Genomic DNA, 16,906 nt, shown 5'->3' with positions numbered 1-16,906 from the left:
CCACTTAAGCTAAGTTTTCCAATCTTGAGGCACATGATTAATCCTCATCCATTTCACTATTCGGCACCAAAGGTTACTGGTAATCCCCCTACAAGCAAAACACAAATGATCACAAGTTTATGATTTTCCACAAAACAAGCACTGGCCATCAGTATTACTACCAAACTTTTTGAGCCTATCCTTAGTGTGAAGGCAGCATTGACAAGTCATCCACAGAATAAAGATGACCTTGGGACTAGCCAGGTTGCCTCTAATCAAATTTCTCCAGGGAACACAAACCATATCTCCTCTCAACTCTTGGTACATCAGTCTGGTAGTATAGATACCTGTAACTACAAATTAATTCCAAACAGCAGAGTTAAAGAACATATTTCTCTATGATTAAATAGTGCTTTTATAATCCAGGAATGATTCTTAATATTAAATTATTACTATTATTACTACTTTTAATAGTGGTATCTAAATATTAAATTATTACCATTATTACTAATTTTAAAATAAAACTTATTTTAAAAGTTTATAATATTCAACTAGTAAGAGACCCGTGCTGCCGCACGGGTTATTTTTTAGTGATGTTGTGTTGTTCCGGATGAAGTTAACATATGGAATATGACTATAACGAAAAGATATAATTTGCCAAAAAATATATTGATAGCCTTGTTAATGTCATGAAAATGAAGAAGTATTATCCTCCATATGAATATTGTTGGCTCTAGTAAAATTCCAAATGTTATACGCTTAGTACTGACCAAACAATATGCTTCTATAAATAACCAGAGAAATACAAAATGTGTTACAAAAGCTTATAAAAAAGAAGTCGAGTTGCAACATGACATTCCAAAATGAAGTGAATGAATATAACCTGAAAGATATGAAAAAAACACAATTTCAGTTATATTGCAAATGAATAATAATTCATAGTGCTAAATAGGGTTGATACATGTTTGGTACTAAATAATATGTAACCTCGCACCTTTTAAATGTTATGAAAGACTTCCTTGAAAACAACATTGGTGGTAGAGAGCATAGGTTGTTTCTCTTTGTCATGAATAAGAATCCTCAAACCCTTTTTGGATTTGACTCTTGAGATAGCGACATACAATTGCCCATGACTAAAAACTTCCTTTGGCAAATACAATCCCACATTGTCAAGTGACTGGCCCTGTGACTTGTTAATAGTCATGGAAAAGGAAACAATAATTGGAAATTGGCGTCTCACCAATTTAAATGGCCATGGAGATTGTGAGGGGGATAAAGACATTCTAGGAATATAAAAGATGTTACCAATATTTTTTCCAGAAATGATCTTGGCTTCAATGACATGGGCAGCAAGTCTGGTTACAGTTAGTCGTGTGCCGTTGCACAAGCCCTCTGACTGATCTAGGTTGCGCATTAACATAATAGTGGCCCCGACTTTCAACCTGATTGAATGGTTAGGCAATCCCGAGGTTTTAAGAGCGTTCAAAAACTCTGGTGTCACATGCTCATATGCATCAAAGTTAGTTACATCTGATCTATCAATGGAATCACTACTAAAGTATTCTCTCTCTTCACCTACATCATGAAAAAAACCAAGAATTAGTTAATAATGTTAACGGAAAAAAGGTTATATCATAGTACAAAAGATATTTATGATTAACATTTAGGAAATGAACTAAGTGGCATATGAATACCTGGAAGAAGGTTAGTGATATATTGGTTGATATCATCAACTACTTCGATTGTTGAAGCTAATATCGCACGACTTTGAAGATAATTGGAATCAAGATAATTATGAATGAGATCAGGGTAGGTATCTTCAACAATGGCCTGAATAGGATCTGTAAAGTTTGAAATAATGAACTCATCTGGAATACAGATATCAGCATAACCATCATTAGGTTCACACATGGTCCCATCTCCAATATTTAAAATCCACTCAGAAAAGCTCCTAATCTCATCAGCTGTAGTAGTAGGTGGACCACTTTGCAATCTCATGTTCTTTGTAAGTCTCAATACTTTACAATGATCCCAAATATAAGAAGCATTAATTGTTGCATGGATAATATCAGATCTAGTACCTCTTGGTATAACAGGGAGAATTTTTCTGAAGTCACCACCAAAAACAACAACCTTACCTCCAAAGATTTTTTTAGATGCATGTGTGGTGTAACGCCCATAAATGTGTTTTTCTGATTAATTGTGATGTTTGCTACATTTTCCTAAATTTTACCGTTTTTGAGTCGAGTCAGTCGGTAAATATTAATTATGCTAATATTTTACTTATTACTTTCCATGTGTGAAATTATTATGTTTTGGGTGTTAATTGGTTAGAATTAATGTTTAGTGACATTTGGGCCAAAATTAGAATTAATGAGAGTTAAGAGGGTGAAAATGAGAAGTAGAGAAATAGAAAGAGATATAGAGAGAAAAAGAGATATTTTGAGATATTTTTGGGAAAGGAAGAAAGAGAACTTGTGAAGAGAAGAGAAAGAAGAGAAAAACAAAGAGAAGAAGAGAAGTGTAGGAATCCAAACCAAGCTAGAGCCAAGAATCTAACCAAGGTAAGGGGGATGAATCTAGTTTATCTTGATTGTATGGTTCTTATAGTTTTGTGTGTTTTGTTCTTGTTCTTGCTCTTTTCTAAGCTTGATCAACAATGGTAAATTGGGTGTTTTGTGAGCTTTGAAGTTATAAACTTGATTTTGTGGTGTGTATGTGTACTATGATGATAGATATTCCCATGGATCATGTTTGTTTTTCATTTCTCCATGTTTTCTTACTCATGAAGAAATTGTTAGGTTATTGACATTTAGTGAGTGAGCCATGGATCATTGATTGATAGAGTGAATATATGGCATGTATGGGTTGTGAAGGATGTGTAGGGAAGCTTATTTGAGGTTTTGAGAGGATTGGATGGGGTTTTGCAGGTCTGTAGCAGAACTGATTTTTATAGGTTTACGCAGGTCCGCTGAGCGGAGGTTCTGTAATTTTTGTTTGATGTTTCCCTGTCTGGGTCCGCTGAGCGGAGCTCAAGCGGACTGTGCGAAATTTTGTTTTCCAAACTTCGTTTTGTCGTATCTTTTGAACCGTAGGTCGTTTCTACGCGCCGTTTGAAGTATTATGAGAACCCTTGAGTATGCTTTATGATAAGGAGGGGTGTGTTGGTGGTTGAATGAATTTTTCATAAATGTATTTTTGTGAAACGATATTTGCTAATCAAGTATGTTTTGACGGTATATGTGTGCTGTGTGAATATGAACGCCTGAGTGGCAATTTTGATGATGTATCCGTGTGGAATAATATAACCGGTGTGATGTAGATATGTGACCGAGTTATATTGTTGTTGTTGTTGTTATGTAATTGAGTCGTTTGTATGCACAGCATGACATTTCATTACGTTAATGGCGGAATGCTATTAACAGGTGGCCTGAATTGGCAATTATTACCAGTGGGAGCTTAGTGCTCGGTAAAAAGGTGTATTTGCCCGAGTGGCAAGAGGTCATCAGTGGGGGCTAGATGCTCGATGACGGTTAGTCGTAGCTTACTGCTCGACAAAGGTGTATTTTCCTGAGGGAAAGAAGTCCCAGCATAATGCTCGGCAAGGTGTATTTGTCATAATGACAAGGAGGAGTTTTACTCCGGATTTGGTACCACATGCATATGCATAGTCAAGTCTCATTCATCATCGTCAGTCTTTATAATTTATGTTATCATTCATGTACCGCATTACTTATATATTGACTGTGGTTGACTTATTGGATTATCTTGTTATATGATTCTTAATGATATTTGTGGGCATTACTATATTGATCATGCTTTCATTATGAATTATATTCTCACCCTTCTGCCTTAATGATACCTACTCGTGGGTAATGTGCAGGTGATCCGCAAGTGTAGGTGCTCTCTTTGTAGTCGTCCGTTTTGGTGTCGTCCGCTCGTGATACGTAACACCTAGGGGGGGGGGGATCGAACACTTATTTTGTAGATAATGCTTATAGGATCCTTTTGATGTATATTTGATCCTTTAGATGCATTCGTATTATGTATTTTAGATACCATCTCATGCGATGTATTTTGGAAGAATGTTGTGGATATTTTGTTTACCGATGCATTTATATAAGTGTGAATACATTCATGTGTTTATGGGAATATTTCCTCTTTGATTAATTGTGTTACGCATCTTTTGCGAGTATGTTATGTTTGGTTACGTGGTTACTTAAATGTAACGCCCTAATTGTTTTTATGAATTTAATTTTTATACTCTGATAATTGTACCTATATGCCTGGGTAGAATTGGGGTGTTACATTAGTGGTATCAGAGCGGGTCGGTCTTGTCCGACCAAGTGTCGTGTCATTTGGTCTAACAATTCTTGTGTTATTTTTTTGGGCTTACTTCTCTTGGTGTTATTGTGAAGTTTAGAGATGGCTGGACGTAATGACGCTGCTATTGCTGCTGCATTGTAAGCTATGGCTGAAGCTATGCATACGGATGAGAATGCAAGGTCTCGGAGTTTAGCGACTTTCCAGAGGGAGAATCCTCCTGTGTTTAAGGGAACGCATGACCCCGAGGGAGCCTTGACTTGGATGAAGGAGATGGAGAGGATCTTTCGTGTGATGGATTGCACGCAAGAGCAGAAAGTCAGGTATGGCACTCATCAGTTAGCTGTGGAGGCTGATGATTGGTGGTTGGAGACCTTGGCAAGGTTAGAAGCAACCGGTGAAGAGATTTCCTGGACGGTGTTCAAGAGGGAGTTTTTGAGGAAGTATTATCCGGAGGATGTCCGTGGAAAGAAAGAGACTGAGTTTCTGGCTTTGGTTCAAGGCAACATGTCTGTGTCTGAATATGCGGCAAAGTTTAATGAACTTGTGAAATTCTACCCGCACTTTGTTGGTGAGGGAGCAGAATTTTCTAAGTGCATTAAGTTCCAGAATGGGTTACGTTCTGATATCAAGAAGGCGGTAGGATATCAGAAGATTCGGGTGTTTCCAGATTTGGTGGACAGCTGTAGGATTTATGATGAGGATAATAATGCTCATCATAAGGTGATTAATGAAAAGAGGAACAAAGGTCCGCAGAATCGTGGGACGCCGTATGATGGAGGGAAGGGTAAGCAAAAGATGAATTATGGACCAAGGTTTAGTGGGGGAGATGTTCCTGCTAAGATTGTATGTTTTAAGTGTGGTAAACCTGGCCACAAAAGTAATGTCTGCTTTAGTGACGCAAAGAAATGTTTCAAGTGTGGAAGGGTAGGACATGTGTCATCCGACTGTGCGTCCAAGGGAGTTGTGTGTTTTAATTGTGGTGAAGAGGGACACATGAGCGGTCAATGTTAGAAGAAGAAAGTTCAAGCTGGTGGGAAGGTGTTTGCTTTGGCTGGAACTCAGACGGACAAGGGTGATCGACTGATCAGAGGTACTTGTTTTATTAATGGCATTTCTTTAATTGCTATTATTGATACGGGTGCTTCGCATTGTTTTATAGCCGATGATTGTGTTAAAAGATTAGGTCTTGTTCTATCTGATTTGGGTGGTGAGATGGTTATCGATTTACCAGCAATGGGGTCGGTGACTACTTCTTTAGTTTGTAAGAATTGTCCGGTATCAATCTTCGGTAAGGACTTTACTGTTGATTTGATTTGTTTGTCAATGAACGAGTTAGACGTGGTTCTGGGAATGGATTGGTTGATGAATAATCGTGTCCATATCGATTGTTATCATAAGTTGGTGAGGTTTCCATTTCTTGAGAAGGATGTGGAATTTGATGTCTTATCTACCAAGGAGTTGAATCGACTGTTAGAAGATGGGGCACAATTGTTTGGTGTGTTTGCATCGTTGACTGTGGAGAGTCGAGCTGCAGTTGGGGATTTTCCAGTAGTGCGAGAATTTCCCGAAGTGTTTCCTGAAGACTTTTCTGATGTGCCGCCAAAGAGAGAGGTGGAGTTTTCCATAGATCTAGTTCCTGGTACGAGGCCTGTTTCTATGGCGCCATATAGAATGTCGGCATCAGAGTTAGTGGAATTAAAGAAACAATTGGAAGAGTTGCTAGCAAAACATTTTGTGAGGCCTAGTGTTTCACCATGGGGAGCTCCAGTTTTGTTGGTAAAGAAGAAGGATGGAAGCATGAGGTTGTGTATTGATTATCGCCAGTTGAACAAGGTGACGATTAAGAATAAGTATCCGCTTCCTAGGATTGACGACTTGATGGATCAGTTGGTGGGAGACAGTGTGTTTAGCAAGATTGATTTAAGATCTGGTTACCATCAGATTCGGGTGAAGGAGGAAGATATTCAGAAGACTGCGTTTAGGACTCGGTACGGGCATTATGAGTTTTTGGTGATGCCGTTCGGAGTTTCTAATGCACCTGGTGTGTTTATGGAGTATATGAATCGCATATTCCATGATCAGTTGGATAAGTTTGTTGTGGTCTTCATAGATGACATCTTGATTTATTCTAAGTCTCCGGAAGAGCATGAGGAGCATTTGCGTGTTGTGCTACAGGTTTTGAGGGAGAAGCAGTTGTATGCTAAGTTATCCAAGTGCGAGTTCTGGTTATCAGAGGTGAGTTTTCTTGGTCATGTGATTTCAGGTAACGGGATTGCAGTGGATCCATCCAAGGTAGATGCAGTGCTACAATGGGAGGTTCCGAGATCGGTTACTGAGATCAGAAGCTTCTTAGGTTTGGCGGTTTATTACCGAAGATTCATAGAAGGCTTTTCGAAGTTGGCACTTCCGTTAACTCAGCTTACTTGCAAGGGTAAGGCGTTTATTTGGGACATAGTTTGTGAAAGGAATTTTGAAGAGTTGAAGAGAATGTTGACTTCAGCTCCGGTTTTGGTTTTACCTGATCCTGAGGAACCGTTTGTGGTGTATTGTGATGCATCGCATATGGGGTTAGGTGGTGTTTTGATGCAGGAAGGTAAGGTGGTGGCTTACGCTTCGAGGCAGTTAAGGATTCATGAGAAGAATTATCCCACTCATGATTTAGAGTTAGCTGCGGTGGTTTTTGCATTAAAGATTTGGAGGCATTATCTCTACGGTGCAAGGTTCGAGGTCTTTAGTGATCATAAGAGTTTGAAATACTTATTTGATCAGAAAGAGTTGAACATGAGACAACGTAGGTGGTTGGAATTCTTGAAGGACTATGACTTTAGCATGAATTACCATCCTGGTAAAGCTAATGTGGTTGCCGATGCTTTGAGTCGGAAATCTTTGCATATGTCCGCTATGATGGCGGAGGAGTGGGAACTTTTGGAGCAGTTTCGTAATCTTAGTTTAGTATGTGAATTGACGCCAGGTAGTGTGAAGATGGGTATGTTGAAAGTGACGAATGATTTTCTGTCGACCGTTAGCGAGAGACAGAAAATGGATGTGAAACTTGTTGATTTGTTTATGGTGGCAAATCAAAGTGATGATGGCGACTTCAGAGTGGATGGTCAGGGTGTTTTGAGATTCCGTGGTCGAATTTGTGTACCTGATGATTCCGAGCTGAAAAAGATGATTTTAGAGGAAGGTCACAGAAGCAGTTTGAGTATTCATCCGGGAGCCAATAAGATGTATCAGGATTTGAAAAATATCTTTTGGTGGTCTGGTTTGAAAAGGGATGTGGCTCAGTTTGTATATGCGTGTTTGGTATGTCAGAAGTCAAAAGTGGAGAATCAGCGTCCTGCAGGGTTGTTGCAACCGTTGGATATTCCAGAGTGGAAATGGGATAGTATTTCTATGGACTTTGTGACGAGTTTACCAAATACTGTGAGAGGTTTCGATGCGGTTTGGGTGATTGTTGATAGGTTGACAAAATCTGCTCACTTTATTCCTATTAACATCACTTTTCCAGTTGCGAAGTTGGCTGAGATTTATATCAAGGTGATTGTGAAACTACATGGTATACCGTTGAGTATTGTATCGGATAGAGATCCAAGGTTCACATCAGATTTTTGGAAAGGTTTGCAAGAGGCTCTAGGTTCTAAGTTGAGGTTGAGTTCGGCTTATCATCCTCAGACAGACGGTCAGACCGAAAGGACTATTCAATCGTTAGAAGACTTGTTGAGGGCATGTGTTCTAGAGAAGGGAGGTTCGTGGGATACTTATCTTCCGTTGATAGAATTCACTTACAACAACAGTTTTCATTCTAGTATCGGAATGGCACCTTTTGAAGCGCTATATGGTCGTAAGTGTAGAACTCCATTGTGTTGGTTTGAATCAGGCGAGAGTGTGGTACTCGGACCTGAAATAGTAAGAGAGACTACAGAGAAGGTGAAATTTATTCGTGAGAAGATGAGAAGTTCACAGAGTAGGCAAAAGAGTTATCATGACAAGCGAAGGAAAGATTTGGAATTCCAAGCCGGTGATCATGTATTCTTAAGAGTTACACCTATGACTGGTGTTGGACGAGCTTTGAAATCGAGGAAGCTTACTCCGCGTTTTATTGGTCCTTATCAGATATCGGAGCGAGTTGGCAAAGTTGCGTATCGGGTGGCGTTACCGCCAAGTCTTGCTAATCTGCACGATGTATTCCATGTGTCTCAGTTGAGGAGATACATTGCGGATCTGTCCCATGTGATTCAGATGGATGATGTGCAAGTGCGTGAGAACCTGACGGTTGAGATGATACCGGTGCGTATTGAGGATCGTGAGACTAAGACTCTGCGAGGCAAGGAGATTGTCTTGGTGAAAGTCGTATGGTTAAGTGCGGCAGGTGAGAGTTTGACCTGGGAGTTGGAGAGCAAGATGCGAGACTCCTATCCTGAGTTGTTTGTAGCAGGTAATCTTTATTTTCGAGGACGAAAATCTTTTAAGTGGGGGAGGGTTGTAACGCCCATAAATGTGTTTTTCTGATTAATTGTGATGTTTGCTACATTTTCCTAAATTTTACCGTTTTTGAGTCGAGTCAGTCGGTAAATATTAATTATGCTAATATTTTACTTATTACTTTCCATGTGTGAAATTATTATGTTTTGGGTGTTAATTGGTTAGAATTAATGTTTAGTGGCATTTGGGCCAAAATTAGAATTAATGAGAGTTAAGAGGGTGAAAATGAGAAGTAGAGAAATAGAAAGAGATATAGAGAGAAAAAGAGATATTTTGAGATATTTTTGGGAAAGGAAGAAAGAGAACTTGTGAAGAGAAGAGAAAGAAGAGAAAAACAAAGAGAAGAAGAGAAGTGTAGGAATCCAAACCAAGCTAGAGCCAAGAATCTAACCAAGGTAAGGGGGATGAATCTAGTTTATCTTGATTGTATGGTTCTTATAGTTTTGTGTGTTTTGTTCTTGTTCTTGCTCTTTTCTAAGCTTGATCAACAATGGTAAATTGGGTGTTTTGTGAGCTTTGAAGTTATAAACTTGATTTTGTGGTGTGTATGTGTACTATGATGATAGATATTCCCATGGATCATGTTTGTTTTTCATTTCTCCATGTTTTCTTACTCATGAAGAAATTGTTAGGTTATTGACATTTAGTGAGTGAGCCATGGATCATTGATTGATAGAGTGAATATATGGCATGTATGGGTTGTGAAGGATGTGTAGGGAAGCTTATTTGAGGTTTTGAGAGGATTGGATGGGGTTTTGCAGGTCTGTAGCAGAACTGATTTTTCTAGGTTTACGCAGGTCCGCTGAGCGGAGGTTCTATAATTTTTGTTTGATGATTCCCTGTCTGGGTCCGCTGAGCGGAGCTCAAGCGGACTGTGCGAAATTTTGTTTTCCAAACTTCGTTTTGTCGTATCTTTTGAACCGTAGGTCGTTTCTACGCGCCGTTTGAAGTATTATGAGAACCCTTGAGTATGCTTTATGATAAGGAGGGGTGTGTAGGTGGTTGAATGAATTTTTCATAAATGTATTTTTGTGAAACGATATTTGCTAATCAAGTATGTTTTGACGGTATATGTGTGCTGTGTGAATATGAACACCTGAGTGGCAATTTTGATGATGTATCAGTGTGGAATAATATAACCGGTGTGATGTAGATATGTGACCGAGTTATATTGTTGTTGTTGTTGTTATGTAATTGAGTCGTTTGTATGCACAGCATGACATTTCATTACGTTAATGGCGGAATGCTATTAACAGGTGGCCTGAATTGGCAATTATTACCAGTGGGAGCTTAGTGCTCGGTAAAAAGGTGTATTTGCCCGAGTGGCAAGAGGTCATCAGTGGGGGCTAGATGCTCGATGACGGTTAGTCGTAGCTTACTGCTCGACAAAGGTGTATTTTCCTGAGGGAAAGAAGTCCCAGCATAATGCTCGGCAAGGTGTATTTGTCATAATGACAAGGAGGAGTTTCACTCCGGATTTGGTACCACATGCATACGCATAGTCGAGTCTCATTCATCATCGTCAGTCTTTATAATTTATGTTATCATTCATGTACCGCATTACTTATATATTGACTGTGGTTGACTTATTGGATTATCTTGTTATATGATTCTTAATGATATTTGTGGGCATTACTATATTGATCATGCTTTCATTATGAATTATATTCTCACCCTTCTGCCTTAATGTTACCTACTCTGGGTAATGTGCAGGTGATCCGCAAGTGTAGGTGCTCTCTTTGTAGTCGTCCGTTTTGGTGTCGTCCGCTCGTGATACGTAACACCTAGGGGGGGGATCGAACACTTATTTTGTAGATAATGCTTATAGGATCCTTTTGATGTATATTTGATCCTTTAGATGCATTCGTATTATGTATTTTGGATACCTTCTCATGCGATGTATTTTGGAAGAATGTTGTGGATATTTTGTTTACCGATGCATTTATATAAGTGTGAATACATTCAGGTGTTTATGGGAATCTTTCCTCTTTGATTAATTGTGTTACGCATCTTTTGCGAGTATGTTATGTTTGGTTACGTGGTTACTTAAATGTAACGCCCTAATTGTTTTTATGAATTTAATCTTTATACTCTGATAATTGTACCTATATGCCTGGGTAGAATTGGGGTGTTACATGTGGGACCACTCATGATATCTTTTAAGGATTTATCCAAAGATTCGAAGCAAAACTTGTTAGCCATAGGAGCCTCATCCCAGATGATTAAATCCGTAAACTTAAGAAGCTCAGCAATATCATCTTTTTTTTCAATGTTGCAAATAGAAGTCTCTAAAGTAGGAACGGGAATCTTAAATCTAGAATGGGCTGTTCTTCCTCCTGGTAACAACAAACTTGCAATTCCACTTGAAGCAACCGGCAAGACAATTTTCTTTTTGGACCTAAGTGCTGCTGATAAAGTGTTCCACATAAAGGTCTTACCAGTCCCACCATAGCCATATAAAAAAAACACCCCACCTTGTTGCTTTTCTACAACATCCATGATTTCCTCAAAAATGCTTCGTTGCTCATCTATGTATAATAGTGAATATTAAAATAGAGTGTTAATAAAAACATAAAATGGATGTACTTTCAAATGTTTATTCAATAGAGTCTACTTACCTGTAAGAGAAGCATACAAAGTATCAAAAATTTGTTTTTGAGCAACAACCTCATATTGAAGTTCATCATAAAGTAGCCTATTTCCCGTAAAGGAGACGACAAAATCTTTTGGATATGGCATTGTCTTGAAGTCTTTAAGAGTCCTATTATTATTTTGTAAAAGTGTCTCAATGGCCATAAGTGTCCTTTCTTTTAGCTCGACATCGCTCATTGTTAGACCTACGACATAATTGGTAATAATAAAATGTTATGCATGATAGAAATGAGAACTATATATTACTTTGACCTTTGTAATAATGATAGTTACAATGGTTGATAGGCAGGGTATCAGTTTTGGTCATGAAGAGATAAAAAACGTAATATGCTATAGTTTCCACAGTCCCCTTTCCATGTTTCTTATATTGCACATGCAAGCTGGCAGCGGAATCTTTTCTAATATAATACTGTTAAAAAATATTAGACATGGTTTGAGTCAATTTTTGTACATTATAGTCTCCATTCTGCATACCATATATTGTAATCCATTAGTTAGGAAGCTTCTCATAGAAAAAAAACAAAAACTTCTTACATGGTAATTTATACTGATTTGGAGTTCCCAGCATGTAGTACATAGGTTGTAAATGATAAAATCATCATGACATATATATGTTTAAATAGGCAAAGGTATTTTAATTATTATATGCCGGTATTCCCCACGGTTTACTCTAAGTTAATGCAATAACTTGGATCTTATGGTTCAAATATATTGGAAGCATGTTATTTGTAAAATGAAAACAATATTATGCAGCTAAATAGTTAAATGCATGAAGGGAGCAATATATCTAAACAAATACAACAGTAAGAGTAAAAAGAAAATACCTTGGTTTCTTGTGATTAAGCGTTGCTCATAAAGAATGCCATCTGATAAATACATCCAAGTCTTTCTCCATACATGTTCCGGTCTGTTCATGGAAGAAGATAACAACATTGTCACAAATAACTTGCGTAAAAATGGACCGGAACCCCAAAGATGCGCCTCTTTGATCGCCTCGACAAATTCTCGATAATCTTGTAGAAATCCCATCGCAAAGCATGCGTCCCTAAAAGTTTTAAGTTGTTTTCCATCAACTTTCTTAATGTCTTTATAGCATAAAGGACCCTTTGTGACAGTGAGCATCATTCTTAAATAAAACAATTCACTAGTGCTTTGAGGAACCCGAATGAGTCGACCAATGGTATATCCTCTTTTCCTTGGCTTCCAAGTCCGACTTCTTTTATGATAAACAAATTTAGAAACAAAGTCACCATAAGTTAGCAATCTTGCTTCCTCGTAAGTTTTGTTTGCCTCAAACCAAGATGTAAACATTGACTCGGTTACACTTGGTTTGAGTAAAACATCACCAACTTGCTCGTAGTCTTTGTAGTACACGGAGTTTTCACCTTCCATATGAAAAAACAGTCTCTCTACAGACGGCTTCCTTCCATGTATAGAATAAGAAAAGATCCTCCAACATGCTTCACTTGGGGAGATGTATCGACAATCCAAATATTGCTTGATCTCGTCAACGTTGTTTTTGTCCTGACCTTGTATGATTGCAGAAATACGATCCGAACCTTTGTTAATGTATTTGAAAAGGTATTTGATGGAAGTACTTTGGTTGCACCATTCCATGTTGATGTGGGCTTCGTATTTCAACAGCAAACTTGGATTGTGAGGAACCACATGACCACTATGAAAGATGATGCCGTTCTTTTCAATTGTGTATCCGTTGTTTCTTCTCCTATAAACCGGATAGCCCTCGTGATCCACTATAGTCGTAGGCTGAAATTTCTTAGGATAAAACTTGGTGCACTTGTTATCCTTCATGCAAGGTGAGTTGAGATTTTCCAAACCACAAGGACCATGGACCATGTGAGATTTTACCAAATTGTATAACCGAGGGTGTCTTCTGGGATCGGGGACTTCCGCACTAATGATCTTGTCAATGTCATCGGGCGTTGGATATTTGTTTGAAGGATGCAAAAACAACAATATATGGGCATGATGTAATCCTCTCTTTTGGAACTCAATGGTGTACATATCTAGCATGGGAACAATAAAACAAAATTAGAAATCACGAAAGCAATGGTATTCAAATGTTTAAGTAAATGGGAAGAGGTAACTCACAAGCAAGCACTTTTCCAAGAACGCCTCTTTTGGTCAAATTTCTCCAGGGAACACAAACCATATCTCCTCTCAACTCTTGGTACATCAGTCTGGTAGTATAGATACCTGTAACTACAAATTAATTCCAAACAACATAGTTAAAGAACATATTTCTCTATGATTAAATAGTGCTTTTATAATCCAGGAATGATTCTTAATATTAAATTATTACTATTATTACTACTTTTAATAGTGGTATCTAAATATTAAATTATTACCATTATTACTAATTTTAAAATAAAAATTATTTTAAAAGTTTATAATATTCAATTATAATTGTAGTTATAGAGGTAGTAATATATGCTTTTATGAATGTTAATTGTGTGTTAATATTACTTATGATATTGAATGGGTCTTATTGTATAAATATAAAAAATTAATATGTTAATGTTAATTTGTATTTAAAGTTTGAGGTTAAGATGACATATAAGGAGCACCTCAATCTCTAATATTACATAAAAAATTAAAAGGTTAATGTTAATTTGTATTTAATGTTAATGTTAATTTGTATAATTTGATTTAGAGTAGCTATCAAGATGACATATGTTTAGGGTTATCATAAAACTTTGAATTTATATATATTAAAATAAAAATTAAAATAAGTTTAAGATTACAATTAAGATATTACTTAAACTAACCTAAAAAGTGACATCTTTGTAATATTAATCTCTAAGAATAAATGAAATGCTATTTATTATTTTAATTTTTTGCATTAATAAAGGTCTATTAGTCATATTTGGTAAACCAAAAAGAAATATTTTTTTGAATAAAAATAAATTTAATATTTAAAATATTTCTTCCATTTCTACTATTAAAAATATCAGAATTTTAAATTCATAATTTATTTATGGGTTAATAGTAGTTTACCCCTTGTAATATGAGCGTGTTTTGGTTTACCCCCCTACCGTTGCCAAAGGCAGGTTTTGGCAACAATTTTTTTGAAAAAACCGTTGCCAAAGGGTAGGGAGGGGGGAAAAACAAAATTCGCTAATATTACAGGGGGATGAATTACTATTAACCATTTATTTATTTATCAGGTATATTAGTTATATATTTCAAATACATAATTTATTTATTGAAACTAAAATGTGATAATTTTGATATAAATAAGAATATAGGGAGTAAGGTTAGTAGTTAGCTTATATAACTATTTTTTTTACCAAAAATAATATTAACCAAATTATTTAATCAAATCTTTCAAAATAACCTACATCATTGTAAGTTTTTAATGCATATCATAGATATTAATTTATAAGAAAATTAAATAAAAAATTATCTCTAAAAATCAATAAAATGCCAACAATTAAATACTTTAAAAAAGTTATATACGATTTATTATGTTTATTATGTGTGATTTTTATTATTTTCCAATTAAAATATGTAAAGTGTAATAAAATATTACTTAGAGAGTAAAAGTAAAAGAAAAATGCATAGGTGTACAAGCTTTGCCTGAATCCTAGCAAGTACACATTTGATGTTTGCTCTGGAAAACTCTTAGGCTTCATCGTCAGGAAAAGAATTATTGAAGTTGATCTCGACAAAGTCAATGATATTCAAGAAAAGTCTCCACCAAGAATAGAAAAACAAGTTAGAGGGTTTCTTGGACGGTTGAATTACATCTTCATATTTATCTCTCATATGACTGCAACTTGTGGGCCGATCTTCAAGCTTCTCCGCAAGGACCAAGACTACAAATGGACAAAAGAATGTTAGATAGTTTTCGATGATATCAAAGAATACCTAATGGAACCTCCAATTTTGATTCCTCTAGTGGAAGAAAGACCACTGATTATGTATTTGACCGTACTTGAAGATTCTATGAGATATGTCATGGGTCAGCAAGACGAGTATGGTCGAAAAGAGTATGCCATTTACTACTTAAGAAAAAAGCATACCGACTGTGAAACAAGATATTCACTGCTCGATAAAACTTGTTGAACTCTTGTATGGGCTGCTCGCCGACCAAGGAAGTACATGTTGACTCATACGACATATCTTATATCCAAAATAGATCCAATCAAGTACCTCTTTGAGAAGCCTGCTTTGACTGGAAGGATTGCCCGTTTACAGATGTTATCATCAGAGTAAGATATCCAAAATCGTGCCCAAAAAGCTATCAAAGGAAGCATCCTAGCTGATCATTTGGCTCATCAACCCAATGATGATGACCAATCATTACAAGATGATTTCCAGATGAAGAGATTATGTATTTGAAATCAAGAGATTGTGAAGAACCTTTACCGGAAGAAGGGTTAGATCTTGAATACCGATGGGGTTTGATATTTGACGGAGCTGTTAACTCTTATGGTCGAGGAATTGGGGCAATCATTGTTATGCCACAATGTTCCCCCATTCCATTTACTGCAAGACATTGACTGCACCAACAATATGGTAGAATACGAAACTTGTATCATGGGTCTGGAGGAAGCCATTGATCTTAGAATCAAGATTTTGGATGTGTATGGAGATTCTTCTTTAGTTGTTAATCAAATCATAGGAGACTGGGAGACCCGTCATCCTGGTTTAATCCCTTACAAAGATTATGCCCAAAGACTGTCAACCTTCTTCAACAAAGTTGAATTCAATCACATACCTCGTGAGGAAAATCAAATGGCAAATGCATTGGCTACATTGCCTTCCATGTATCAAGTGAAGATTCCTAATGAAGCGCCTCAAATTACAATCTTGCGTCTGGATAGACCGGCTCATATATTTGTTGTTGAAGAAGTCATAGAGGACAAGTCGTGGTTTTATGATATCAAAATTTTTCAACAAAGACAAGAGTACCCACCTCGGGCATCTAGCAAAGACATAAGAAATTTGAGAATATTGTCTGGTAATTTATTCCTAACTAGGGATGTGCTCTACAAAAGGAATTTCGACATGGTGTTGCTCAGATGCATGGATAGACACACGAAGCAAACGTGTTAATGCAAGAAATTCACGTAGGATCTTTTGGAACTCATGCCAATGGACATTCAATGATAAGAAAGATGTTAAGAGCATGTTACTATTGCATGACAACGAAATTTGACCGCTACAAATATGTGAAGAGGTGCCACAAGTGCCAGATCTATGCTGATAAGATCCATATGCCCCCAACGCTTCTCAACAGTATCTCTTCTCCGTGGCCTTTCTCTACGTGGGGAATTGAAATTATTGATATGTTTGAACCAGAGGCTTCAAATGGACACCGTTTCATCCTACTCGCCATTGATTACTTCACCAATTGGGTTGAAGCTGCTTCCTACGCCAATGTTACTCGGTAAGTAGTAGTGAGGTTTATTAAGAATAATCTTATTTGTCGCTATGG

At 37.0% G+C, this 16,906-nt stretch overlaps 1 protein-coding gene across 1 annotated transcript; it reads right to left on the bottom strand.

Moving 5' to 3' along the window:
* Nucleotides 1-976: 976 nt before the first annotated feature.
* LOC131631134 (uncharacterized) lies at nt 977-15,673 on the bottom strand. Its single transcript, XM_058901913.1, has 9 exons — nt 15,619-15,673; nt 13,555-13,665; nt 12,267-13,469; nt 11,409-11,627; nt 10,935-11,318; nt 7,718-7,729; nt 1,979-2,138; nt 1,674-1,909; nt 977-1,554 (listed from the first exon to the last, which is right to left on the bottom strand). The coding sequence occupies exons 1-9, from the start codon at nt 15,671-15,673 to the stop codon at nt 977-979; spliced, it is 2,958 nt and encodes a 985-aa protein (XP_058757896.1).
* Between the last annotated feature and the right edge of the window lie 1,233 nt (nt 15,674-16,906).

Source organism: Vicia villosa, unplaced genomic scaffold (assembly GCF_029867415.1).
Source record: "Vicia villosa cultivar HV-30 ecotype Madison, WI unplaced genomic scaffold, Vvil1.0 ctg.000779F_1_1, whole genome shotgun sequence".
NCBI lineage: Eukaryota > Viridiplantae > Streptophyta > Magnoliopsida > Fabales > Fabaceae > Vicia > Vicia villosa.
Note: the sequence above shows the minus strand (reverse complement) of the source record. Positions and strands in the feature narration are given on the sequence as shown.